This window comes from Acomys russatus, chromosome 20 (genome assembly GCF_903995435.1).
Source record: "Acomys russatus chromosome 20, mAcoRus1.1, whole genome shotgun sequence".
NCBI classification, from domain to species: Eukaryota; Metazoa; Chordata; class Mammalia; order Rodentia; family Muridae; genus Acomys; species Acomys russatus.
This window is the reverse complement of record NC_067156.1, coordinates 33,990,146-34,016,168: the sequence shown is the minus strand read 5'-3', so window position 1 is coordinate 34,016,168 and position 26,023 is coordinate 33,990,146. Positions and strand designations below refer to the sequence as shown.

Below are 26,023 nucleotides of genomic sequence, written 5' to 3'. Positions count from 1 at the left end.
CGAGCCGCCGCCGGAGCCGGCAGCGGGGCGAGATTTGCGGCTCCGGGGGTCCTCTCGGGGAGCAACCGCACTCTCCCGCGTCCGTGCTTTCGCCTGCGCCGGCCAGTCCCTCGCCGCGTGGTCCGCAGGCCGGATCTGGCTGACCAGCTTGCCCTCCGGTCTGACCCAAGGCTCCAGGGCCGCCCTGGGGACCCGCCCACCAGACCCTGCTAGGGCCGGCAGTGCCTGTAGAGACTCCCCGCGTTTGATGACACCTGGCGGAGGGCTGCGATGGAGGGGGATGCCTCAGATTCTCAGGTGCGAGGCGGCGGCGCAACGGCCCCACTTTTTCTACAGGTCGGCCCCACCGTCCGGAGACTCCTTTTTCTGCCCTTGGGAGGGTCGCGCTTTGGATCCCAAGACGGGAGCGCAGCGCAGAGTCCGCGTACAGTGCACGCTGGGGACTCCTGGTGGGGTCTTCCGTGGGGTTCAGTTTGCAAAAGTAGTCGCTTCGGGCGTCTCGCGCGCTTGAGAGTAGGACGCGTGCCCTAGCGTGCGGCCCTTTGTCTGGAGCCCCGAGGGGCGCTGGAGTCCTTCCTAAGCCCCTGCTGCGTCTGCCGCCGCTTAGGAGTCCTGTCTCCTGCTCGCTGGGCGGGGCCGGGGCGGTTGCGGCAAGTCTAGACCCTTTCTTTGCAGTGGTCCAGGAGGCACGTCTCCAGAAGTTTCCTGACCGGTTACCTCTTTGTAGCTGCTTGAGTGAGCTATCACATCACATTGCTCTTGGTTTTAACTTAAAGAATGTTAAAAAATATATACTGATTTTTCTTTTAGGAAAGAATTGCTTTATATCCAGTGTAATCAAATGATTTATGGGCAAGAAAACTGGAAATGATTTGTAGATGTTTCTGTAGGAGGTGGAGCTTTACCGATGGTCTTGGTCACATGTAAAACAGGACAAGAATTTATGTGAGTCCGTTAGGACATCCTCCCCTCCCCCCGGAATTGGTGTGATACTGGGTGAAGTGAGATCAAATGTGAATATCCGGTAGTCTTTGGTGTGAGCTGTAGGCGTGGCCCGTCTTATTTCCAGGTTCCTTAAAAAAATCGTAGCGTGCGGTGTGCCTTTTTAAACAGTTGTGATTCCTCAAGAGACACGGGTTAAAGCTCTGCTGGCAATGATGAAGCCTGTTGTTTGTGGTGCGATTATCGGGGTTGATAAAGCCCTTTGTGCAGGGAAGTAGATTAGCATACACTTATTTCATTACAAGAGGTGAATTGAAATTTACATTCTGAGCACTTTTTAGCCAGCACTGGGGAAGCAGAGACAGGTGGGTCTCTGAGTTGGAGGCCAACCTACTTCTATCTAGTACAGCAGGGCTACAGAGGGAAACTGTCTAGAAAAATCAAACCCAACCAAACAAGGAACAAAAAGCCATCAAAATCCCTTCCCCAAAAATTTCTGTATATTTCCTTTCACCTTTTTTGCCCCTCCCCCCCTTTTCCCTTTTTCTTGTCCTGACAGTGTTTCTCTGTGTAGCTTTGACTGTGCTGGACTCATTTAGTAGACCAGGCTGGCCTTGAACTCAGCTATCCTCCTGCCTCTCCCTCCCTGAATACTGGGATTAAAGGCTTAAAGGTGTGGTGGTAAAGGTGTGCTCCACAACGCCTGATGGCTTCTGTATATTTCTTATAGATGAAATGATTGTATAAAATCAATATTTTTAAATGTTCGCTTGTCACTGAAATTTCAGGGATGCCAACATTAATCCATAGAATTTGAAACTTAAAGAATTTGAAATATAAGGGATGCCAGCAGTAATCTATAGAGTTTAAAACTTAAGCACGCTCCTCCCTGCATTCCTCCCAGAACTTGTATAGGTGATAGATGGAAAAACTGAAGCCATCAAACCGTAGAGTTGTGAGCCTAAAGTGTTTCTCATTTAAGATGATGAAATAATGAATGTCTATCGGTTTGAAGGATGGTGTCTTTTAGTCTTCTCCATCCTTATAATATTCATAATGTGCTTTTTAATAACTGCTTTGATAGGCAATAAAGGGCCTTAAGCATTTTAGCAGCATTATCTTAAAACACATGAAAGTGGTCAAATTTAGTGTAGAAAATTGTTGACACTCAGCTTGTACATAGAGTTCAATTAGGATTTCCTGGACATAGTGTCCTAGTCTGGGTGTTACTTATTTTTGCCAGTTCTTGGTATTTGGCAATCTCAGAGTTAATTCATTAAGTAAAAATGGTTAGTGTCATAGTGAAACTTTTTTTTTAAATCAAAAATTAAAACTTTTAGAATTTTACTAAAGTTCTAAATCAGGTACTTGTTCCTGATGATTTGAACAGCTTGTGGACTTTGATAGGATATGGTCCTCTGATGTTTTTATATTAACTTCTCTTGTATTTTCCTTTGTTTTATCTCATATTAGTTCTTAATTCCATGCCATCTAATTAAAGGGAGGCTAATGGTATAGAATTGCATAGTCATAGGGAAGTTCAGCTTTAAGGTGTGTTTTTTAATTCCTTTTTGGAAAGGCAGACATATAATTCCATGCCATATATATTAAAGAGAGTCTTGTGGTATAGAATTTCATAGTTATAGGGAAGTTCACATATTTTGCTTTTTTTTGAAACAGGGTTTCTTTGTGTAGCTCTGGCTATCCTGGATCTAGCTTTGTAGACTAGGCTGGCCTCAAACTCACAGAAATCTGTCTGCTTCTGCCTCCTGAGTGCTGGGAATAAAGGCGTGGTGTGCACCAGCCATCACCACTGGGCTAGGAAGTTCACACTTTAAGGTCTGTTTCTTAGTTCTTTTTTGGAAAGGCAGACACATGTACTTGCAAAAGATGAATGGACATGCTGACCCATTGACCCACAGTAGTTCTTGACTCTGGTTTTGATTTTCATCTTAAGGTGACTATTAAGAATATCGAAAAGGAGCTTATTTGCCCAGCATGCAAGGAGCTGTTTACACACCCACTGATTCTCCCCTGCCAGCACAGCGTATGTCATAAGTGTGTGAAAGAACTCTTACTGTCTCTTGATGATTCATTCAATGATGTGGCGTCAGACAACTCCAGTCAGAGCAGCCCTCGACTTCGGCTCACCTCCCCTAGCATGGATAAAATTGACAAAATTAACAGACCAGGTATGTGCGGGGTGCTGAGTGGGGGAGGGGCGCTTATAGATAGAGGTTCAGTTATACCTGTGGAGGAGAAGCAATTTGTATTTTTTTCCCAATTGAACAAGTTATAATTGTAGCTCCCACTTAAAAGGTCAAAATGAACTTTTGTTTTTTGATAGGGACTTAAGATGGATATTGAATGCCAACTTTGTGTTAAACTGCTTATCAACTGGGATGTCCTTGATAATGGTAGAATACTAAACTACTTAGGGAAGCATGTATAAAGTTAATGTGCAAATAAATACTGCAGAATTATGGGTGAAACTGTATAATGGTTACTTCTAGAAACAATGTTTTATGTGTGTTTCAATGTATGTCTGTGTACCATGTGCTGGCAGTATCCTCTCAGGCCAGAAGATAGCATCACATCCCCTGGGACTGGAGTTATAGTTGGTTGTCATGTGGGTGCCGGGAATCGAACCCAGGTCCTTTGGAAGAGCAGCCAGTGCTCTTAACCACTGAGCCGTCTTTCCAAAGCTTAGAGAACTTTTAAATCAAATCATGTGGTTATCATTCTACCTGCGAATTTTATTTTCTTCACCTGCTTGAAATTCTTTTTTAAAAAGAAGTGTTTTGTCAGGGCATGCTGACATATGCCTGAAATACCAGCACATGGGAGGTGCAGGAAAGAGGATCTACGACTTAAAGGCCAGCCTTGGGTATATGAGAACCTGCTCGCTGCCCTAAAGAAGGGTTTTGACTGTCATGAGTACTAGAATTCTTCAGATAACGGATGGCAGTAGATCTAACGGCACGTGGCATATATTTTGTACCTGTATCACAGGCCAACAGTTACCTTGTTTTCTAGCAAGATAATGTTGCCTCTGAGTAGTTATTGCAGGAGTGATGTAGATCAAAATTAACTTAAGGTTACAGGAGCTGCTGGAATTCTTGAAAGAGCCATCTTACTATGTACCTATTCCATCAGAGTAAATAATAAATATATATATATATTTAAGATTTGCTTGGTTTTATATGTATGAGTGTTTTGCGTGCATGTTATGTGCATGTGTGCCTGGTGTCTGAGGAGGTGAGAAGAGAGTGTTGCATTCCCTAGGATTAGAGCTACAGCTGGTAGTGAGCTGCCATATAGGTGCTGGGAATCGAACCTGCAACTTCTGCAAGAACAGTAAGTACTCGTAACTGCTGGGCCATCATCTCTCCAGCCCCGAACATTTTTCTTTGAACGCTAGACATTAATTATTTAGAAGATAGTTTGTTCATATAAAATACATGTGTATACCAATGAAGCTGACTGGGAAGTGTGTGTGTGTGTGTGTGTGTGTGTGTGTGTGTGTGTGTGTGTACGTATTTGTGTGTGTTGAGAACAGAGAGGGTTATGCTGATTGAGAGGCCATGACTGACGTCTGTTTTTCCCCTTTGCTAGGCATATGGCCCCCTGAGGGACAGAAAGACAGTAATGACTTGATGTGCTATTGGTGGGTCTTCATTTGCCAGTTGGAAATCCCCTTCTTGGCTGATGGAGGAAAACGTATTTTTTGTGTATTACTATATTCCACACAGATGATTAGTGGAATATTTCTACATATGATGGGGTTGTATTCACATATATTTTTCATGAAGTTCTGTGTCTAGGTGGTGATTTAATCTCTGGATTTGACTGATTCTCATGTGTAGTTCATAAGAAACTAGAACTATCTGTGCTTTTAGGAGTTTACTATAGTACCCTGTACACACTTGATGCATAATTATAGAATGGGCGTTGAATGACAGCCTTTGGGAACCAGAGTCACACACAGTGTGTCATCATGACTGCAGTGTAACATGCTTACACTTATTTTTCAGAACACGAATTACATTTCTCCACACACCCCACTGTCTAGAATAGTTGTGAATTGACTAAAATGTGTCCCCTCCCCATTCTGTAAGGTCACTGTGCAGGTGGATCATGTCCTGAGCAGGGGGCTGAACGTGTTTGAAGGACAGTTACAGGTGCCCGGAGTGTTTAACATGGAGAAGAATGGCTGCAGAACGTTTGCTAGCACTACTTTAGGTGATGAACAGCTGCCTGTAACTACCTGTAACTTTGGCTCCCAGGGATCTGGCACCTCCTTCTGGCCTCCATGGGCAGGCGCCCTCCCCCCACGTATAAATAAATAAATCTTATAAGAGAGAGAATGGCTTGAAAGGTGAGGCTGTTTGAAACAGGGCAGTCATTTCCAAAGGTTTTGTTTGTGAGTCAGTGACCACAAATTTGAGGCCTGTCTTCTGTCAACAGTTTTAAACAACCAGGTGTCATATCTCAGAGTTAATAATACCTTTTGTTTATGGGCAGAATTGATAAGACACGCTTGAAAAGGAAGCCAGAACCCTGGTCACAGCAATGGGTGTGGAAGGAATACATTTCTAAAAATTAGTTTTTTACTAAAGGATTAGACCTAGGCTGTCCAGTGTAGTAAACACTGTGAAATGCTTGAAATAGGACATTTCTGATTAAATCTATTTTCTGTTGTACATATAAAATGCATACTACATTTTAGAGGCTTATATAAGAAAAATGGAGATATAATGCTTTGTACCTTTATTACATTTTGAGGTAGTATCTTAAATATAGTGGATTAAATAATAACCCACTATATTTTACTTGTTTCTTAACTTTTATTGTGGCTACTAGAAAATTTAAAAATATCTTGTGCTGTGGCTCATGCATTTCATTGGGATAATATTGCCATAGACATTTAGTAGATTTTTTTTTTTTACAAAAGAGAACTTTGAAAGAATAAGGTTTTGTGTATATGTCAATGACATATTCAAGTATATAAACAGAAAAGGTATCTTGTTTTATATTTCTGATCATGTGTGTAATCTTTCCCTATATATTGTAATTTCCTGTTATCAGAGAGATAGCGAGTTTTAATAATCTTTGTGTAACTTTTAAATTCATTAAAAGAAAAACAAAATTTTAAAATTTATTTTATTTTATTTTTTACTTATTTTATTTATTTTTTTATTTACTTTTATTTCTAACAGTTGGCAGAGATGAGATTGTTAAAATTACACAAATCAGTAGGACAAAACGTATGTCTCTCAAGTGTTGCCTGACAGTGGTGCTGCCAAATTCTGCGAGATCGCCTGACCGCTGTATACTGCTGGCTTGGTAAACACACTGAGTGTCAGGAAAAATACACGGTTAATGTTGGTTCAATAATCATATTTTGCGTGGGACACAGGCACTGATTTGTCTTTTGCTAACAAGATGGGTATTCTCTTTGGAATAGAATTCTAAATCCCGCTTTCTGTTCATTGTCCACAGCACTGCAGCGGAGAGCTCTGGGGTGGAGAGGTAGAAAAACAATTGCTTTATTGCTTTTGTGGCCGCAGGCACTGTGGCGTTAGACTTAAATTCTCTCGTGTGTCTCTAACACCAGTGGTCAAGTCTTCAACACTATATAGCCAGTAAACAAATTAGAATCACATGACTTAAAGGTCAACAGGATGAAGTTTCTGATGTTTTAAAGGGATGTGTTTTGTTTGCATTTTGTCCATAATACACATGACACAAATTTGTTTTTTAGTGTCTGATACCTGAAAAATATTTTTACATTTACGTAGACTATAATGAAACTTAGCATGCTACATTGGGAAGGTTAAATTAATATTAAAATTTTGTTTGAAGTTGTCAACTTTGCAGTTACTGTAGTCTCTACATGTTTTATTCGTGTGATGTCTTTTCTTTGTTGTCAGTGTTTTAAGTGTTTGCCATCAGTGTTTTAACATGGAGGTCTTACCTGCTTTGAGGGTCATGTACACAGCTTTTTAGCCACCCCCCCAGTTGACCTTTTAAAGTAAAATTGACCGTTTTTTGGTTAAATTCTGGTGATACTCTTTGGTTAGAGAAGTGTTGCCCCTTTTCTGTTTCCCCCACCCTCTGAGAAGTCCAACTAGTGGCCCCCTCCAGGCCCTAAGAACAGGAAGTCCTCACCACCAGCACAGGGGAGAGGATGCAATTGCAGCAGTTCAGAATGTGCTGAAAGTCAGTTCTCTTGCATTTGTTTTAAAATACTTAATTTTTTTCCTTGATAGTTGAGTGATCAAACATAGACTGAAATCTGGCTCTTTTTGGTGGGTGTAAACCGCTTTGAAAATACATTAAATATTTTAGAATTGTGTCTTCGAAGCAAAGATGTGTGAGCTGAGAGTATTTACACAGTTTACAGATGCTGGCTCAGCCAGCTGTGTGGCTGCTGTTGTCCTAGCCTGCCCAGGCATCATTCGGTTACTCCCTCGCTCCCCATAGTGCATCATATTGTAAAGAAACACTCAATAGAACGTTCTTTAATAACAAATATTTAACCCTTTGCGGTACACTGCCATGTCCTCTAGCCTCAGGTATTCTTGAGAATTTGAACGATGGCTATTGCAACCAAAAAAAAAAAAAAAAAAAAAAAAAGTGAAAATTTAGTTGTCTTAACTGTAAATTTCAACAGGCATCTGGCCTCGGGGCCTTTAGATGACGCAGCAATTGAGGGTTGGCTTTATGACATTTTTGTTTTTGTCCAGTGTTGGGATTTTTTTCTTCCTGAGGTTTACCTTCCATGATATCCTTAGAGCTGCCATGCTTTCTTTGTTTCTCCAAATATAATATTTTATGAAAGTAATGGTAAAAGCAGATGACAGATGAAAACGAAAGCTTGTTAGCACTCTTAAGTCTTAAGGAGCACTCAGATCTTAAGGAGACTTGAGGATCTTTTCAGAAAACAGCCAGGAGACCTATTGAGTAAGTTACCTGGAAATGACTTTATCTCATTGAGGTCCAGTGGAGTGTTTTATTTTTTGACATAACTTTCTTTCCTTTCTCTTTTTCTTTTCCCTTCCTTCCTTCCTCCCTTCTCCCCCCCCCCCCCAACCCCCCTTTGGTTTTCTGAGACAGCGGTTCTCTGTCCATCTGCTTGCCTCTCTCTGCCTCCCAAGTGCTGCCTGGCTTTTTTTTTGTTGTTGTTGTTTACATTTCTAAACATGAAAACAACCAAAATTTGGGTGTCACTAGCATCCATGCTAAAGCATGATTTAATTTTCATGATTGTTTTAAATCACTAACAGTCACAACCTTCATACAACCTGTAAGGGGCCATTGTTTTCCACACGTACTGAGATTGGTTATTCATTCATTTCAATTTCTAGCATCTAGTTAGTGTGTGCAAGGATGTAGCTAAATGTGATTTTTCCATTTGTTTAAACTTGACCACTGCATTATTTAACTTCCAGAGTTGTTTGGCTTCATTTTCCACAAAAACATTTTCATTAGCATGTGTGTGTTATTTTTTTTTTTTTAATTAGCCTTGCGCTTATTTCATTATATGCCTGCTGTGGTGTGAAACATCTTGGACTGCATTGCATGTTTTTTGAATTACTACAGGAATAGATTTAGAGGAAGACTTGCAACTTTATGTGGGAAGCTTCTTTTTATATGATTCATATTTAAAATTTTTAAGGCTAAAATGTCATTAAGTGGAGATATTAAAAATACCCCCCATGCTTGTTGCTTTAGCCGCATTTGGAGTCCTTGCATGCTATGAAGTCATTAATATAAATAATACTTGGGGCTGTCTGTCAAGTGTCACCTATTGTGATGTCATGCCGGACATCTTTTAAGATTTTTTTTTTTTTTAGATGATAGTCATTTCAAGAGCAATACTGATGCAGTTACTTAAAGACCTTTGTCCAATAGAGTACACTGAATGTATGCTTTACTTTTGGTATTGGACATGGTAGTGTGAAAGAAGGCCGGAGGTTAAGAAGTTGCTTTGTGTGTTATGGAAGCTCTTTTGTGGGCAACTGAGTTTTCCTACTCTAGCAAAGTTTTAGAGTAAGTATGCATCCATCTGTGTTAAAGAGACAGCTTTGCGTTTCACTGAACCAGCAGGTAAGGTCTGCCATACTCTGGTTTCTTGATTTATAAGATCAGAACAATAACAGTAAACCAAAATTTTAATATTTGAGGTCAAATATTGTATTTTGTATAATACAAAATTATATGTAATGCTTCTTGGCACTGAATTAAGTAATTAGGTAATCAAGTGATTCTTTTTCACTCCCCAAGAAGATACTAAATGGTTGGTCCCTCTTAAAGTTACTAAATTCTAGGTTTATGAATGAGCTACTCACCCTCTATTGATTGTGTTCAATTACCTTCTAGTTCTTTCTCACTGAATTTTCCTAGATAAAACACTGCTACAGTGGGAAACATTCTATTGAGATGATTCCAAAAACATGTGACCACCTATTCCGTTGAGTATGTAATGAAAGTAGAGACTAACCAGAAACACACTGTGTGTAAGCGGACAGGTTTGCAGTTTCAAATAGTCTCTGGTAGTGCAATAAATGTGCTGATTCAGGGGCCCTGGTTAAGAACCTCCTCTTTCTGTACCCCCATTTCTTCCCAGTCAGCTAAGATGGTATTCACTTGGTGACTTTGGGTATGATATATAAAATTAACTATAAATCTTACTTATATAAAATCCAATCCCTATGAAGTATTATATGTTTTGTCTTCATGTCTGTATTTGGCTTAATATAGGTTTATGTGCAACTTATTATAGATTTCTTTTTTCTGTGATAACTCTTAAAAATTTGAACTTGTCTTTTATATACCAAGTAAAAATATTTGTTTAGAGAAGCATTTTCAGAGTAGATGGAGCCACTTGGGATGTTTGGTATTACAAGGACATATCTAAAACATGACCTTTCTTCATATTAATCATTTACGATGTAACTAAATGAGGTCTTATGAACTACACAGGCTGGAAGCGTAATTCACTGACCCCAAGACCAACTACGTTTCCTTGTCCCGGCTGTGAGCATGACGTGGATCTTGGAGAGCGAGGAGTCAGTGGTCTGTTTCGAAACTTCACTTTGGAAACAATTGTCGAGCGATACCGGCAGGCCGCGAGGGCAGCCACTGCCATTATGTGTGACCTTTGTAAACCACCGCCCCAGGAGTCTACGAAGAGCTGTATGGACTGTAGTGCAAGCTACTGCAACGAATGCTTCAAAATTTATCATCCCTGGGGCACCGTAAAAGCCCAGCATGAGTATGTGGGCCCCACCACTAATTTCAGGCCCAAGGTAAGTCAGGGTACCACATGGCATGGGAGAAATTGCCAGGAGTCTACTAGAGACAGGAAGATTTGATTGGGTAGCATTTTTGTAAAATTTTTATTAGCTAAAACTTTTACTGTAAGTAAGGAGTAATTACAGCCCAGTTACCGTTGCCTGACATCAGGTCTCTTGAAATCAGGAGGAGCTATCGGCTTTCATCAGCACACTGCCCAAACAAACAAAGCATGCCTTTGAGTATTTGGCAGGTTGGCATTCTGAAACATTGTAAGTTTTTTCCAGGTTGTCTCTTGCAGACGTATTGGTAGCAGGACTTTGCATATTGTTTTTTTATTTTCTTTGTCAGACCAGTGACAGTTGCCTAACATCAGGTCTCTTAAAACTACAAACAAGTATTTGGTTTCATCCATCTACTATCTAAATACTTGTTTCTGAATGGAAACACTGTTTTATGTTCAATTTCAAATGTATCGATGATTGTGTTTCATAGAGTAAGTGCAAATATGATGTTTCCTTGAGTCAGGGGGTGTTGCTGGACAGTGTGTGTGTGTGGCTGATGGAGCTAGCCTGCTGGACGCTTACATCACAAAGCTTTCCAGGCCCCACTTAGCAACAGGCTCCTGTACGAGTCAGGCCATAGATTTCTCTTAAAGACTTCTGATACCCTATAGGGATGCTCACTAAGGCGTGCCCACTCCCTGTGCCGAGAGGGCCACTCTAGCTTGTTTAAGCCTTCATTCTACTTGAATCCTATTGGAATGAATGTTTCCACCAAGTTTAGGGGGAATAACATCCGTGTGTTAACCATTTGAACCCTCAAATTTAAACATGGTAATTCTAGGGAGTTTTTGATGTGACATGTTATTTTTATTTTATAGTCTTTTATTCACTTATATGGCTCTACGTATTTTATAGAGGCAATTTTTGTGTTGGGGGACCTACTAGATTATTTGAGACCTAGATCTTAACAGTCCATTTGTTTTTATTCAATAGATTTTAATGTGCCCAGAACATGAGACAGAGAGAATAAACATGTACTGTGAGCTGTGCAGAAGGCCAGTTTGCCACCTCTGTAAGTTGGGTGGGAATCATTCCAATCACCGGGTGACCACCATGAGCAGTGCCTATAAAACCTTAAAGGTATGACTTGTTATTTTAGAAATTGGTATATGTCTTTTCATTTTATTTTACATTTATGAGTGTGTCTGTACACCGTGTGTGTGCAGTGCCTGCACACCTTTACTATGAATGCTGGGAATCAAACCCAGGTCTTCTGGAAGAGCAGCCAGTGCAATTAACTGCTGAGCCATCTCTTCAGGCCTGGAAGTAGGTTTTGATACCTGGTGATTTCATGACTCTTAAGTTTATATTTATAAAATCTTGGTTTGTAATATGCTCTGTTGTACTGAAAGGAGTTATCAGTATAAGGTAAAACTATATAATTATTAAAAATTATGAGTAGAGAGTGGGGACACTGCTGGGATCCCCCAGTGAGCCCAGTGTTCGTTGCTGACCTCCTGGGTGCAGAAGTAGAAGGTTCCTGAAGAATTGCAAGTTTGTTGATCAGTAAGACAGTAGGCAGTTGTCTTGTACTTTTTTATTTTATTATTCTTTGCTGTAAAGAGTAGTTGTAAAGGAATGAATTCGTCTTTAAGCTTCCCTTTTATTTAGTTGCTCCCTTTCCTTAGCAGTATGTGTGCAGATTGTCCTATATGTAGCTGTATACATAAATAGTGTCATATGTCCATGTCATGGACAGGTTTGGCCATTGTGCTTTCTATTTCTCTGCTCCCTTGCTTGCCTGTGTCTTAGTTAGGGTTTCTATTGTTGTGACAAAAATACCCGATTTTCAGCTTTGCCTGGCGGGGCAGGGAAGCATTTGTGTGGCTTCAGTTTAATCAGCCTGACAATGGAGATAAAACCCTTTGATGATTAGAAGCTCCCCTTCCTCGGGGTGGGGGTCTGGATGGTGGGGAGCTTGTGTTACTTCCAGCTTGCGTGAACTTTAATCATTGGTGGAACTGTCCTTGACCTCTCTGCAGGCTGTAAAAAGAAGTTTCAGCCACTCACCCTCCTTGGGTGTAATTATTTTGTTTCTGAGGATCACAGAACTCAGGGGAACACAAATAGCAGTTTGTCATCCAGGATGTTACAGCAGGTGCTGACGAAGAGATGCTCAGGATGAAGGGTGTGGGAAGGACGTGCGCGCTGCCTGCCACTGCTGGTGCGCTCTGAGCCCCTCCCTGGCCTCGCCTCTGAACCCGCTGCTCTGAGCTTCTATGGATGCCTCACTGATAGGCACAGCCGATTGGGTCCTTAGGTCACCTCCACCTGTGGCTTCCATTGCCTGGAGCTGGTGAGGGAGGATTGAATTCCAGCTGTTTAGTCCACATTCCGGGCTACCAGCTGTACTCTGATGCCAGCTGCCTCTTGAATCGCAAGCTTACAGAAAAACAAAAAAACCCTAATATTTTAGAAATCAAAGACTTTAGGAGAGGTATGTCAGGAAACTCGATGAAGAACACGTACATAATAGCACAGCTAACTTTTACACTGTATGATTCTTATATATTTTAGTCTTTCAGAAAGATATTCCACAGTACACTTTCCAGCTTACATACTTTTTAGTAAGAAAATAAAACACCACCAACAAAAGAAACTAATTGTCTAGATTATTTTTTCCATTTGCCAAAAGTAACAACTCTCCTTTACACTTGGTTCTAGAGTAAAGTTACACAATGCAAAGACACAGCAGCACTGTTTCTTTTATTTCTGGCCAGTTGGGCATGAATTAGAGAAATGAGCATCATAGAGGGCTGACCTTGCATTTGTCTCGAGTCTACTATTTGCTCAATCTGCTGAGGTAGACACCAGGTCCCTTATCTGTGTTATTGCATGTGCCAGGTTGTTTGTGAAGATGTGCTTGCACTTTTGGAGAAACTGGCTTAACCAGTTAACAGAGAATGACCCACTCCTAGCCCTTTTGTTAGCTGAGGCTAGGATATTTTCCCGCCTGTGATTCACTTGGCTTCTGCTCATATTGACAGAAACACATGCGTGGGCTCAAAGTAGTGCCCCTCAACCGCACAGAAGCCATGGCTGCCTGCGCTGAGTCCTGAGAGAGTCTCCACCCGATCCCTGTTCACTCCTCTCACCATCTTGGCCTCCTAGGCTTATTGATTCTGGTGTGTCCTGAAAAGACACATGTTCTGTCTCTTTCCTAGTCTGGCCACACTTCAGTCTCCAGGCCTCTACACTGTTGGAAAGTCAAGGCCTTTCTAGAGCTTTCTCAGCTTCTCAGGTTCTGTTAGTGAGCTTTTGTGGTGCCTCATCTTACTTTGGTTGTTCACTCTACAACCACACCTCGGAAGTTTGTGTGTTTTCACAAACATCCCTGTGAGCGGTCCCTACTGCGTAGGGAAGCACGGGGTCCAGCGCTTGTATTTCAGGGTGTGTGAGATGTTTGTGGGGAGTCTTGTTGCCATAGTTGCTGAAGTAGGTTAGCACTATCCTAAGTGCTGGTAGTGCAGGGCTTTCCCAACATGGTGGTGATTATAGTTTGATTATAAAATGCCCCCTGATAGGTTCATGTTTGAACATGGATTCCCCTGTTCTGGAAGGGTGTGGAGCCTTTAGGAGATAAGGCGGAGGAAACACGGGGCCTTATAGTTATAGCCCACATGGGTTCTGGCAGAACTCTTTCCTTCATGTCCGTCAACACAATGTACATGCACGCCACGCTCCTGCTGCTGCAGCCCTGCCTTACCTTACCTGTGTCCTTACCTGCTGTGATGGACTTGTGTCCTCCCAAATAAAGCAGAATAAATCTTCCTTCTCTTACATTGTGGAGAAAATACTTTCTTACATCAAGGAGAAAATAATTTAAAACAATGGTTCAAAGATGTACCATTGTCGATTCTTTTCAAGTAGGTCATGTGCACAGAACGTATCACATATCTGTTCTTCCGACGGTTTTATTCTGAACATCTCTAGAGACGAAGCAAAGCTGCTCTCACCTTTAAGTTTATACACTCTGAGCACAGGGGCCATGCTAGTTGCACATTATTCTCCTAGACTGCTCGCCTGAAAGGTTCTTTGGCATTATTATATTGAATGACTTTTCCTTAGTTTTGTTTACTAGTGTTTCATCGGTAACTTTTATTGGGGATGTGAGCTATAGAGGAAAAGGTTAAGTTTGAGAACAGCCTGTCACAGGACCTTTGGGACAGCTACAGAGCTCAGCCTTGTCTTCTTCAGGGGGTGCCAGCTTTGTTGTATGGCTTTGCTTGGGGAGATGTGAACAAACATCTTCTCACCCCAGGTAGGGCACTGAATTGATGACAGAACAGAGCAATGAAGCAGAACTCAGTGTGGTGAATTAATGGCTTTACTGTGGTTAATCCTGAAAGCATAGGCAGATCCTAGGCAAGCCCACCCCAACTGTATCCCTGAGCCCCTTGTTGGGGTTGCAGGCAGCTTGGCTGGTGGGAGAGTTATGACTTGTGTAACCTTGGGGAGGGTGGCCTGGTTAATCTAAGTTTCAGGAACCTTCTGAGGCTTATGTATCTTAAGGAGTCTCTCTTTGTGATGGACAAAGACTGTTTAAAGAAAAATGCACAGCAAGCCCTTAGGAGACTCAGATTCATACCACTATTCTATTTTTTTTTTTTTTAGCAGTTAAGAAAGGTGTTTATTGTGGGTGAAGAAATGTGCAGCAGACACAGAGAAAAAGACCCTTTGCAATGCAGAGGCGGGGACTTGAAAAGCTCCCCCCCCCAAAACAACCCAGTCGCTCCTCCTGGGGTTGGGGATTTTAAAGCCTTTGAAGAGTTTTCCTCCCTACTTCAGGGCTGGTCAGTTTTTAGACAGATAGAATTGGTCAGCAACTGATCTGGTCTTGAACTCCTTGAGGGGTCCTCCTGGTAATTTGTCTCAAGTCAGAGAAGGTTGAAGAAGAGTCTGGCCATCTTGAGATTTGCCACCCTCATTACCTAGCCATGGCCTACCCGGAAGTCTGTCTAACTCCCAGTCTCCCCTTTCCTTCTCTCAGATGTCACCCTGACTGATATTTGGTGCTTGAGAGCAACGACCACTTCTAGCTGCTGTGAGCCTACAATGGGTGGACAACAGGGGGAGGGGTGGGCAATGCAGCTCAGTTACTGTAGTTGAGAAAAAGCAATGCCTGAGCTCATGGTTGTGGTCCCAGCATGCGCTCAGAAGGGACAAGGCTAGACTTGATTGACATTTGGCTAGCCATGTGGTGTTAAATACTCCCTACCCCTGCAGAGTGGTGATGGTACTTAAGTGTGAGAAGGTAGCTGTTGACTGTGGTATTTGTACCTCAGGAACTTTGGGTTCCTTGGGTGGGTAAAATGCTAGGTTAAAATGCAGGATTTCTTGTCTCCTTGTAGCATTTTTATCCTGTGAGGTGCATTTTTTTCTCTGTCTGTCTGTCTGTTTGTCTGTCTCTCTCTGTCTCTCTTTCTCTCTCTCTCTCATTACAGGCTTGCACAACCATGTCCAGCTTTGTACATCCTGGGCAAATGCTCTACCCCTAAGCTAGATCCCCAACCTACTCTGTCTTTTATGTCCAGAAATCTTGTTCCTTTCCTGTCAGCCACTTCCTGTTTCTCCAGTGAGCACTCCCAGGGGGCGTCTCTGCATCTGGTTGCTGGGTGTTCCTTTGAGACTGAGATGGGTCCTGCAGAGCCAACCCTATCTGCTTCTGCACACACCCTCTTCCCCTCTCATAGTATGTTAAAAAAAAAAAAAAAAAAGAGGAAGAGGGAGTAGATGGGAGACTTACTTCTTGAATTCTTGAACACCAAGTGGTTGACTTTTCTACTTGCCTGTGCTTTATTTTTCAGCAGTAGACATCCTGGGGCGCTGTCACCCTGGTCCTCTCACCGCCTCTGCCCTGGGAGGGGCTCCCTGGCTCTCTCATTTTCCTTTAGACTCTCCATACATCTGTTCCCTGGGACTTGGCAGTCCATTGTTCTCTCAAGTGGCCTTTGCTTTTTAAAATGAACTTCAGATTCATTGCAGAACATGTTTTTTAGACCAAACTAGAGAGTCCACCAAAACCTAGAATGTAATTTTTATGAAAATTATAGTGTGTTTGAAATAGATAATTTACAAGCAAATTATTCAAAAATCGATGTTTTCATTTGTGTATAGTGAATGAATAGCGAGTCTGGGATGAGCTGGGATTATTTTGGACTGATTTTTTGGTGCTTTCCTTTCTCTCTCTCTCTCTCTCTCTCTCTCTCTCTCTCTCTCTCTCTCTCTCTCTGTAAATTATGAAATGTAACGGAAGGCTATACTACTTGACCTGCCTACCTTCAATTTTCTTAGAAGCCTTAGAAGCATGAATTCTGAGATAATTAAACAACAGAAGTGTATAACTTGCACATTTGACTGTCACTTAACTTTTTTTTCCCCAGTCTTCATTTAATCTTTCATATCACTTGAGCCTGTGTGCTAAGGCCAGTAACTATTTACCTTGAGCTAATCGCTGTAGCCGACTTTGCTGTCCCTTTATCCAGAAGGAAGGGTACCATGTAATTTACAAACTTGCATTACATCCTTGTTGATTTGTCTTGTGCTTGTGTTCTGTATGTTTCCACAGGAGAAACTGTCGAAGGACATTGATTTCCTTATTAGTAAGGAAAGTCAGGTGAAAAGTCAAATTTCCGAACTGAACTTGCTAATGAAAGAAACAGAGGTGAGTTATAAACTGGTCAGAGTACTGTTTCCTTCACCCAACCAGACATTCGCTTATTTGTTCATAAAATCCTGAATGTATTCTCTGAGCTGGGAATTGGGTGGCATCACACCGCTGCGTCCCTAGAGCTTGAGGAAACACAGGTAGAGTAGATGCCCGGGTGGTCAGTGTTCAGAACTTAAAGGGGAAGGATAGTTTTCAACGGTGACCTGCACACTAACAGATGAGTAGACAGCCTTAGAAAAATTACTGTATGTGATGGGCCCAGGGTTATCTAGATTCCAGGTGCTGCTGAGTACATGTTCTGGTTTACTTATGTGCATAAAGATGGGTGTTCATACCTACCTCGTTTGCAGTAGCCACAAGATGGAAACAACCCAGATGTTCATCAGCAGTGGGGCATGAATAGCAATGAGACCATTGAGGCTGCTACCATATAGTCTAGGTCTATCTTGCTTATACATTGTGTGGAAGGGACAATACTATGATGATGTTTATAGAAACTATCCAGACCAGGCTGGAGAGGTGCTTAGCAGGGGTTGAGAGCACTGGCTGCTCTTATAGCAGACCTGGGTTAAATTACCAATGACCACACGGAGGCTCACAACCTTCTGTAACTCCTATTTCATGCATCCGTCTTTCTTTCATAGGCTTTGATATGTGGAGTGCATTTTATTTTGTTGTTTTTTCCCCCTCTTGGTCACTTTAAAACAGACTTAAATGTAAAAAGTCTAGGCTAGCCTAGGACTGTTATTTCTTGAAAAATTTTTCCCAGCAGGAAGTGAAATAGTTAAGAAACAATAAGAGCCCAAGTTGTACTTTAGTGCTGGAAACCTTGCATCCAGTGTATAAGACATGTGGGTCTGGATGCTGGTCTGTATCGCCAACACTGAGCTCTCATGTTGTAAAAATTCAAATAATTTGGGCCAGGCAGGGTGACATAGACTTGTAATCCCAGCACCAGGGAGGGTGAGGCAGGAGGAGGACTGACTTAGGCCAGCCCAGGCTAGGTAAAGGGACTCAAAAACAGGTAAAACCCCAAATCAACACGTTGAACACATATCACAGATAGGATTGTTTTATAAAACAGAAAAATAGTTATACAGGGATAAGGATGTTTAGAAGTCCTGAGTTCAGTTCCCAGCAACCACCTGGTGGCTCACAATCATCTATAATGAGATATATGGTACCCTCTTCTGTTTGATGCTCTGTTCTGTTATGCAGGCATACATGCAATAGCGTGCTTATACACACAAATAAATATGTTTTTAAAAAGAAAATTTATTTTAAATACCTCAATATGGATTGTTAAGGATGCTGTCTTTTAAAATGTTTCATGGCTATAATTTAACTGTAGAACAGCTTCCTGTATTTAGAGATATTCTTGAGTTTGAGATGAATTGTCCTTTTGCTGTATTCGTGACTATATCAGTTCAGTTCTGCCCTTAATTTATTTTATCCCTGAAAATTGTTTCTCATTCAATTGAATAATTAGTCTGTTTCTAGACTTTAAAAGCTATAAAATTCCGGAATTACAAAGGAAATCTAAACGGAAGCTGGCAGGTGTGTGTGTGTGTGTGTGTGTGTGTGTGTGTGTGTGTGTGTGTGTGTTTTGAGGCCAAACTAGTGTTTTGAGGATTTCAGAATCAGATAAAACTTTTTCTTTATAGCATCTGGCCTTGTTTTGTTGATATTACATAGAGCGTGTTTTAATTTGGGTGTAATGGACGGTGCAATGCTTGTGTGTTTTACACTAGTGCAATGGAGAGAGGGCGAAGGAAGAAGCACTGATACATTTTGAAAAGCTCTTTGAAATCTTAGAAGACAGGAAGTCATCTGTTCTGAAAGCCATAGATGCCTCTAAGAAACTAAGACTAGACAAATTCCACACTCAAGTGGAAGAGTACCAAGGCCTTCTAGAGAACAGCGGGCTGGTGGGATATGCTCAGGAAGTGCTGAAGGAGACGGATCAGTCCTGCTTTGTGCAGACAGCAAAGCAGCTCCACCTCAGGTACTCACCCTGCTCCCTAGCTTCTGAAACCTTCCAGGCGGTAGTTCCTGGGCCCACTGCATCCTGGCTGCTGTTTCTTTGGCCCCGCCAAGTGGCGCATGTTGAGTGTGATTTGTCTTTTTAAAGAATGTATTTTATATGGCATATGTCTGCCCACAGAATACAGAAAGCTACGGAATCCCTGAAGAATTTTAGACCTGCAGCCCAGGCTTCTTTTGAAGACTATGTTGTCAACACATCCAAACAAACAGAGGTGCTCGGAGAACTGTCCTTTTTCTCTAGTGGTAAGTTGGGAAGGCCGTGCCGGCTCCCCAGCTGCATGCATGCACCGCGGCACAAGTGCATTCCCTCCCCTTTCACATAAGGTGCTCATGATTGTTTACCCTGGAGCCTTAGAATGTTTCTATGCCTGTGTTTTTATGCACAAAACTCTACTCCTGGCTTTCAAAACATTGTGTACATGGCCTCACACTTTTAAAAATTATAAGCTTATATTGTTAATATGTGAAATCTGGCTTAAGATATAGTATGTATTTCTAGCCGTATTAGTTTAGGGCCCTGCTGTGAGGACCTCAGATTAATTTTATCTAAAGATCGTATCTCCAAATATAGTCAGCCTTTTGAGAACTGCAGTCACAATCAGGAGGGTTATGACTTCACCATATAAACTTTTAGAGACCACTCTGACAGGACACCCCCTCATAGGAGGGCTCCCTTCTATCCTTATAGCTTACCATATTTGCCTTGCTGAGGTTCTTTTCCTGTGACGTTGAAGCAGCACAGGCTAAGTGCTGGACAGATGCTCAGTGCTAAAGAGCAGGGGCTGCTCTTGCCGAGGACCAGAGTTCAATTCCAAGCACTCACGTTAGGATAATGACAACCACTAAAGGGCCAGCTCCAGGGGACCTGACACCTTCTGGACTCTGAGGGCACCTGCACTCACTTGCACATGCCTGACCCCCAAACATATGATTTTTAAAACCTTTAAAAAAACTTGTCTTCCTAAAGGTTAAAAACTGTGGCATGTTTTATTTTTTAAACATATCTAAACCTGGTATTATCTACTAAGTATTTTTTAATTTTTCCAAGTAAGTGTTAGAAATCTTTTAGACACTATAGAAACTGCTGTGACTTCATTTTTGCTGAGGGAAATACTGTCGTTTTTTTTTTTTTTTTAAGATGTATTTATTATTGTGCATACAGTGCTCTGCCTGTGTATACATCTACAGGCCAGAAGAAGGGATTAGATCACATTATAGATGACTGTGAGCCACCATGTGGTTGCTGGGAATTGAACCCAGGACCTCTGGAAGAGCAGACAGTGCTCTTAACCGCTGAGCCATCTCTCCAGCCTGAGGGAAATACTGTCTTATCATTGTGTTCTATGTCATAATTCTTTCAGGCATAGACATCCCTGAGATCAACGAGGAACAAAGCAAAGTGTATAACAACGCCTTGATAAACTGGCACCACCCCGAAAAGGACAAAGCCGACAGCTATGTTCTCGAATACCGGAAGATTACCCGAGACGAAGAAATGATGCCATGGAATGAGGTGGAAGTGCACGGCACAAGTAAAGTTGTCTCCAGCCTCGACAGCAACAGTCCCTACGCTTTCCGGGTGCGAGCTTACAGGGGTTCCATCTGCAGCCCCTGCAGCAGAGAACTGGTTCTGCATACGCCTCCAGCTCCAGGTACTGGGAATTCTGCAATCAGGGAAGCAGAGTGGGAGGGGCCTGGACATGTAAACAGTGCCTCCACATGTCGACCTACCTTGAAACCAGCTTTCTGCTTTTGAAAGACTAGTCAAGTGGATTTCATACTTGGCTGGGATTTAGAAATGACCTGAGTCCTCAAATACCACCTCATGGGCTGTATTAGATTTTAACTGATATCAGATGGGGGAAAAAAAAAGACATTTTAATCATTGGGGCCAAATTGGCATCAAAATGACATGAGTGCTATTTTAAACAATAAAAATTGTGTGACTGGATGGACTTGGTGGGACATGGCCCTTAGTACCAACATTTAGGAGACAGCAGCAGGAAGATCTTTCAATTTGAGGCCAGCCTGGTCTACATATTGAGTACTAGGTCAGCTAAGGACAAAATCATAAAATTCTGTCTCAAAGCAACAAACAAACAAACAAAACAACAACAACAGCAACAAAAACTCCAAAAACCTAAACCATAAAGCAATAGCATGCTTCTGGGACTTTTTAAAAGGTCAGTTAATGACAATATCTAAAATACAGGATATTGATAGTTACTGTTCAAATTCATTGGCATGGTTTAATCTGCCTGACTTGCCTAGGTCTTCTCTCCCAGTGTGGTTCCCTGAACACGAGGGTAGAAGCCTATTTCAGGACCACGTGGCAAGCGCCCCTCCTACCCAACAGCCTCGTCTGTGTTCTCTGCCTGTTTCCAGGCTGCTGGCACTGGGTAGGAAGGACATACAGCTTAGTGGTGCCTAATGCAATGTCTTCATAAATGAGGACTCTTAGAACTCAAGGTGTTCTGCATCATGGTAGTGGCAAAGCATCTTGCTCTGCCCATCACTGCCTTGGAGGCACTCAGTTATTTTTTTAGGCCACGGACCCTACCTGTTTCAATGTCTTATGTACCAATGTTTTCTGAATCCTGTCTTTCCTTTCTCCTTTTATCCAAAGTAAAGAAATGGCTGTGTGTTTGTGCGCACACTTTTCAGGAATAGTGTGGCTTTAAAGAACATTATAATATAGACACTGTTTTAGAGTTTCATTGCTGTGAAGAAACACCATGACCACAGTAACTCTTGTAAAGGAAAACATTTCACTGGGGCTGGCTTACAGTTCAGAGCTTTAGTTCATTATCATCATGGTGGGAAGCATGGCGGCGTGCAGGCAGACATGGTGCTGGAGAAGCCAAGAGTTCTACATCTGGATCTGCAGGCAGCAAGGAGAAGACTGTATTACACTGGGCATAGCTTAAACATACATAAGACCTCCAAACCAGCCTCCACAGTGCCATACTTCTTCCAACAAGGCCACACCTACTCAATAAGGCCACACCTCCTAACAGTACCACTCCTTATGGGCCAAGCATTCAAGCACATGAGTCTGTGGGGGCCATTCAAACTACCACAGATATATAGGGTTGGCTGAAATAATTTCTCTTGAGTTGTACTAAGACCAATAGAGAGGGTGTACTTTCGGATATCCAGTAGACATTTATTACCGTATGCTCTTTTTAAATTTCTGGTCTCTAAAACCAGAAAGACAGTTCTGGACAGGCTGCTGTTTTTAGTAGCAGTTGTATAGGGAGGAGGAGAGGGCATGCTAAGCATTTTATCTTCTTCCCTCAGAGGGTCCATATAAACAGTGGGGCCATGTAGATTTACTGTAGTAAGTAGGAGATACTGAGGATGGCAAAGAATCAAGACCGACTATGCCAGGACATTAGCCATCCCCAAGTAGAAGGCGCTCCCTCTATATGGGGACTTTAGCTTGCTGGCAGCTATTTGTTTTTAAATCATACAATACAGATAGGATTTACCATTGTGTGCACACAGTTTAGTGATAGAAAGTACATTCGTATCATCGCACAGCTATCATTGACATCTCTAGAAAAAAATTTAAATCTCACCCCAAAAATCTGTATCCAGCAAATAGTTCCATCCTTCTTCCCACAGACTCTGGTGGTCTCTAATTTCTCCTTTTGAGGATTTGAGTCTCTGGGTACCTCGGGAGAGTGTAATTTGCAGTATTTGTCATTTTATATCTGGCCTATTTTGTGTTGTCCACATTGAAGTGTGTGTCACGGTTTCCATTTCCAAGGCTTGGTAACACTCCACTGTCCATCTACCACATTTTCTTTACCCATTACTCTGTTGGTGGGCATTTTTGTTGTGTGTGCATTTGGCTAGCAACAAGAGATATGCTTAAAATAGTTGTTAGCTCCATGCTGAAAACGAGGAAGTTTAGAATTTAGATTAATCTTTTGTTAAGTGCTGGAGCTAGATGCAGACCTTCCTGAACTGAAAACCCATGATGTTAGACAGTACCGCCTTTCACAGATCGGTCTTGTTGATTGATAAGGGAAAGATCTTTTAAATTCTCAAACTTATAAAATTCATAATATTTATAAAGATATACAACCCAATTTAAGTGCCTGGGGATCCAAAGTTTCTGACCTTCAAGGGCACCTGCACACATGTGACACCCCCCTTCATAGCTAAAATAATAAAATGAATATTTTTTTAAAAGGAATTATTGACTTACTATAGTAATTAACATTGCTGATCCCAAGCAATGGACTCATAAATGTTCACAAACATCTAGAACATTTTCTTCTGCTTTGGATATTTCTGAAGATCTCTAAGTATAGACCTGGAACATATGGCTGCATTGGAGTTTTGAATGATGTAGCTGTCTAGCTTAGGATGACAGCATCCTTCCATCTCTTCAGTGATTTCTATTTGAAAACTATCAGATTCAGCTTTAAATTAAAGGTGCTAGTAGATGTTGCTCAGGTTACTTTAAGAATAACTTTAACCTCCATTCAGTTTTTAGTTTCCTGTTTGATGAAAAGTGTGGCTATAATAACGAACACCTATTGCTCAACCTGAAGAGAGACCGGGTGGAGAGCAGAGCTGGATTTAACGTTCTTCTAGCTGCTGAGCGCATCCAAGTGGGCTATTACACAAGCTTGGACTACATCATCGGCGATGTCGGGATGACGAAAGGGAAGCACTTCTGGGCCTGCCGTGTGGAGCCGTATTCATACCTGGTGAAAGTGGGAGTTGCTTCTAGTGACAAACTGCAAGAGTGGCTGCGGTCTCCCAGGGACGTGGCTAGTCCAAGGTATGTTCCCACAGACTGGGACCCATTCATTACATTTGGAACACACATTTCTTAGAGTTGGGGTGATTGGCCGTGTCGTGGCTGTCTTAGGATAGGAGTCAGGGTGTCTTGTATTCATTCACAGAATAATTAACATTTAGTTATTGCTGCTATGAAGTAGTTGGTCTGTTTTAAATTACTCTTGGTTATGACACAGCTTCACAGCTTAAAGTTTGAAAGTTCCCCATACTTCCTAAAGTGTATGTCAGCCAGACATGGTGTCACACACCTTTAGTCCCATCACTTGGGGGGGCAGAGACAGGTGCATCTCTGAGTTCGAGGCCAGCCTGATCTAACAAATCAAGGATCTGGGGTTCAATCCCCAACACTGTACAAAATATAAAAACAAAAATAAAAAAACAAGGAACTAAAGTGTATGTTAAAACCACCCATACAGTGAAATGCCTTTAACTGCCTCTTTCATAGCTATCTAGTTTTTATCTACAGTTTCTTTAAGCCTTTCCACCAGTCCTTTTGTGTTAGAAATGCTTCCACAGCAATTAAATTCCTTATGATATTGAATAATGGGAATTGTGTACTTTACTTTTTTTTTTAATGGGGATAAGATGAACTAGCTTAGAAGGGGGGGGGGGGGGAGAGAGGGAAGAGGAAGGGACAGTGGGACCAGGAGGAGAGGAGGGAGGGGACTACAATTGGGATGTAAAGTGAATAAACAAATAAATTAATTAAAAGAAAGAAAATAAGTTAAAAAAAAAGCAATTAATCTGAATGGTTTCACAGGTTAACATGAGTGATAGGACAAATGTATAGTTAAGTAATGAGCAATCTTAGGTAAATGGCTAACTAAACAAAATGGTATGCCCAGCAGTAAATATTGTAAATGGTAAATGTTTTACCAATGGTAAAACCAAGTGCCCTTGGTAAAATATTAGGGTTGACATTTAAGAGTTCACATAATGAGAAATCGTAGAAGCCAAAAACAGTTTAAAATCATTGGTGCACTGTGATTCAAGATGTATAAGGAGGCACATTTACATAGGGAAGATAGGAAGATTGTGTACCAGAATTTTCTGTAACTTTTCATGGTTCACACAATTTCCTTATTCTTGATGTGGAAATAGGGTTTACAATCAGGAAACAGGGTTCTCAAGAGGAGAACGAACCATGCTCTTATCTTGTGTTTGAGTACTGAGTTATTTACTTTAGCCTGTTAGTTGCATGGGTGAGGGCATAGGTCTTTGTATTTTATGGCGTGCCATTGTGTTCAGTAAGTATTTAATCTCATATGAAGCCCTTCATCCTCCTCTGGTTTTTTTTCAGTAGAAATTAATGTTTAAGTTCCCATTTGTGTATAAATTTAGGTAAAAATGGGTGGTACTATAGGGAATTTGACACTGAGTACATAGGACAACGCTAAATGACAGTTTGCAGTCCATGATTTAGGCGTGTTAATACAGCACTCTTGTGTATGGTAAGTCTAAAACCATTAGTGTTATTTTTTGAGAATGCTTTAAAGACCTTGAGAGATGGTGGCTGGAGATAAGACACTGAGTTAATTCTTGTGTTGTAGATATGAACAAGACAGTGGGCACGACAGCGGAAGTGAAGATGCCTGTTTTGATTCTTCACAACCTTTTACATTAGTTACTATAGGCATGAAGAAATTTTTTATACCCAAGTCACCTACTTCTTCCAATGAACCCAAAAATAGAGTTCTTGCCATGCCAACGAGTATAGGGATTTTCCTTGACTGTGATAAAGGCAAAGTGAGCTTCTATGACATGGATCATATGAAATGCCTGTATGAGCGCCAGGTGGACTGTTCACACACGATGTATCCGGCATTTGCCTTAATGGGCAGTGGAGGAATTCAGCTTGAAGAACCCATCACAGCGAAGTATCTGGAATATGAAGAGGACATGTAGCTTGGACACCCCATGTGACGAGGATGGAAACTGTGAACAAAGCCATGCCTTGGTGTTAGTCTTTGTAACTAATTACATATAATTTACGTCTTCTGTCACCACACCTGGCTGTAGTGTGTGATTCTTTGTTTTGTCTTGTCTTGCATTTTGCATTGATTCACAGGGTCTTGCTACGTAGCCCAGGCTGGCCTCAAACACTGTCTTCCTGTTATAGCCAGCTGAGTGTTGGGACTATAGGTGGGCACCACCATACCCAGCTAGTGTATGATTCTTAAAA

General features: G+C 41.7%; 1 protein-coding gene across 2 annotated transcripts; it reads left to right on the top strand.

The window, feature by feature from the left end:
- Trim36 (tripartite motif containing 36) lies at window positions 1-26,023 on the top strand. Of its 2 annotated transcripts, none has more exons than XM_051163316.1 (10): window positions 1-297; window positions 2,900-3,134; window positions 9,931-10,256; window positions 11,241-11,387; window positions 16,876-16,971; window positions 18,729-18,982; window positions 19,142-19,266; window positions 20,385-20,675; window positions 23,524-23,821; window positions 25,392-26,023. In XM_051163316.1, the coding sequence occupies exons 1-10, from the start codon at window positions 271-273 to the stop codon at window positions 25,744-25,746; spliced, it is 2,154 nt and encodes a 717-aa protein (XP_051019273.1). In that variant the 5' UTR covers window positions 1-270; the 3' UTR covers window positions 25,747-26,023. The 2 variants fall into 2 exon arrangements, with proteins under 2 accessions (XP_051019273.1, XP_051019272.1); XM_051163315.1 differs by having other exon boundaries at window positions 1-336.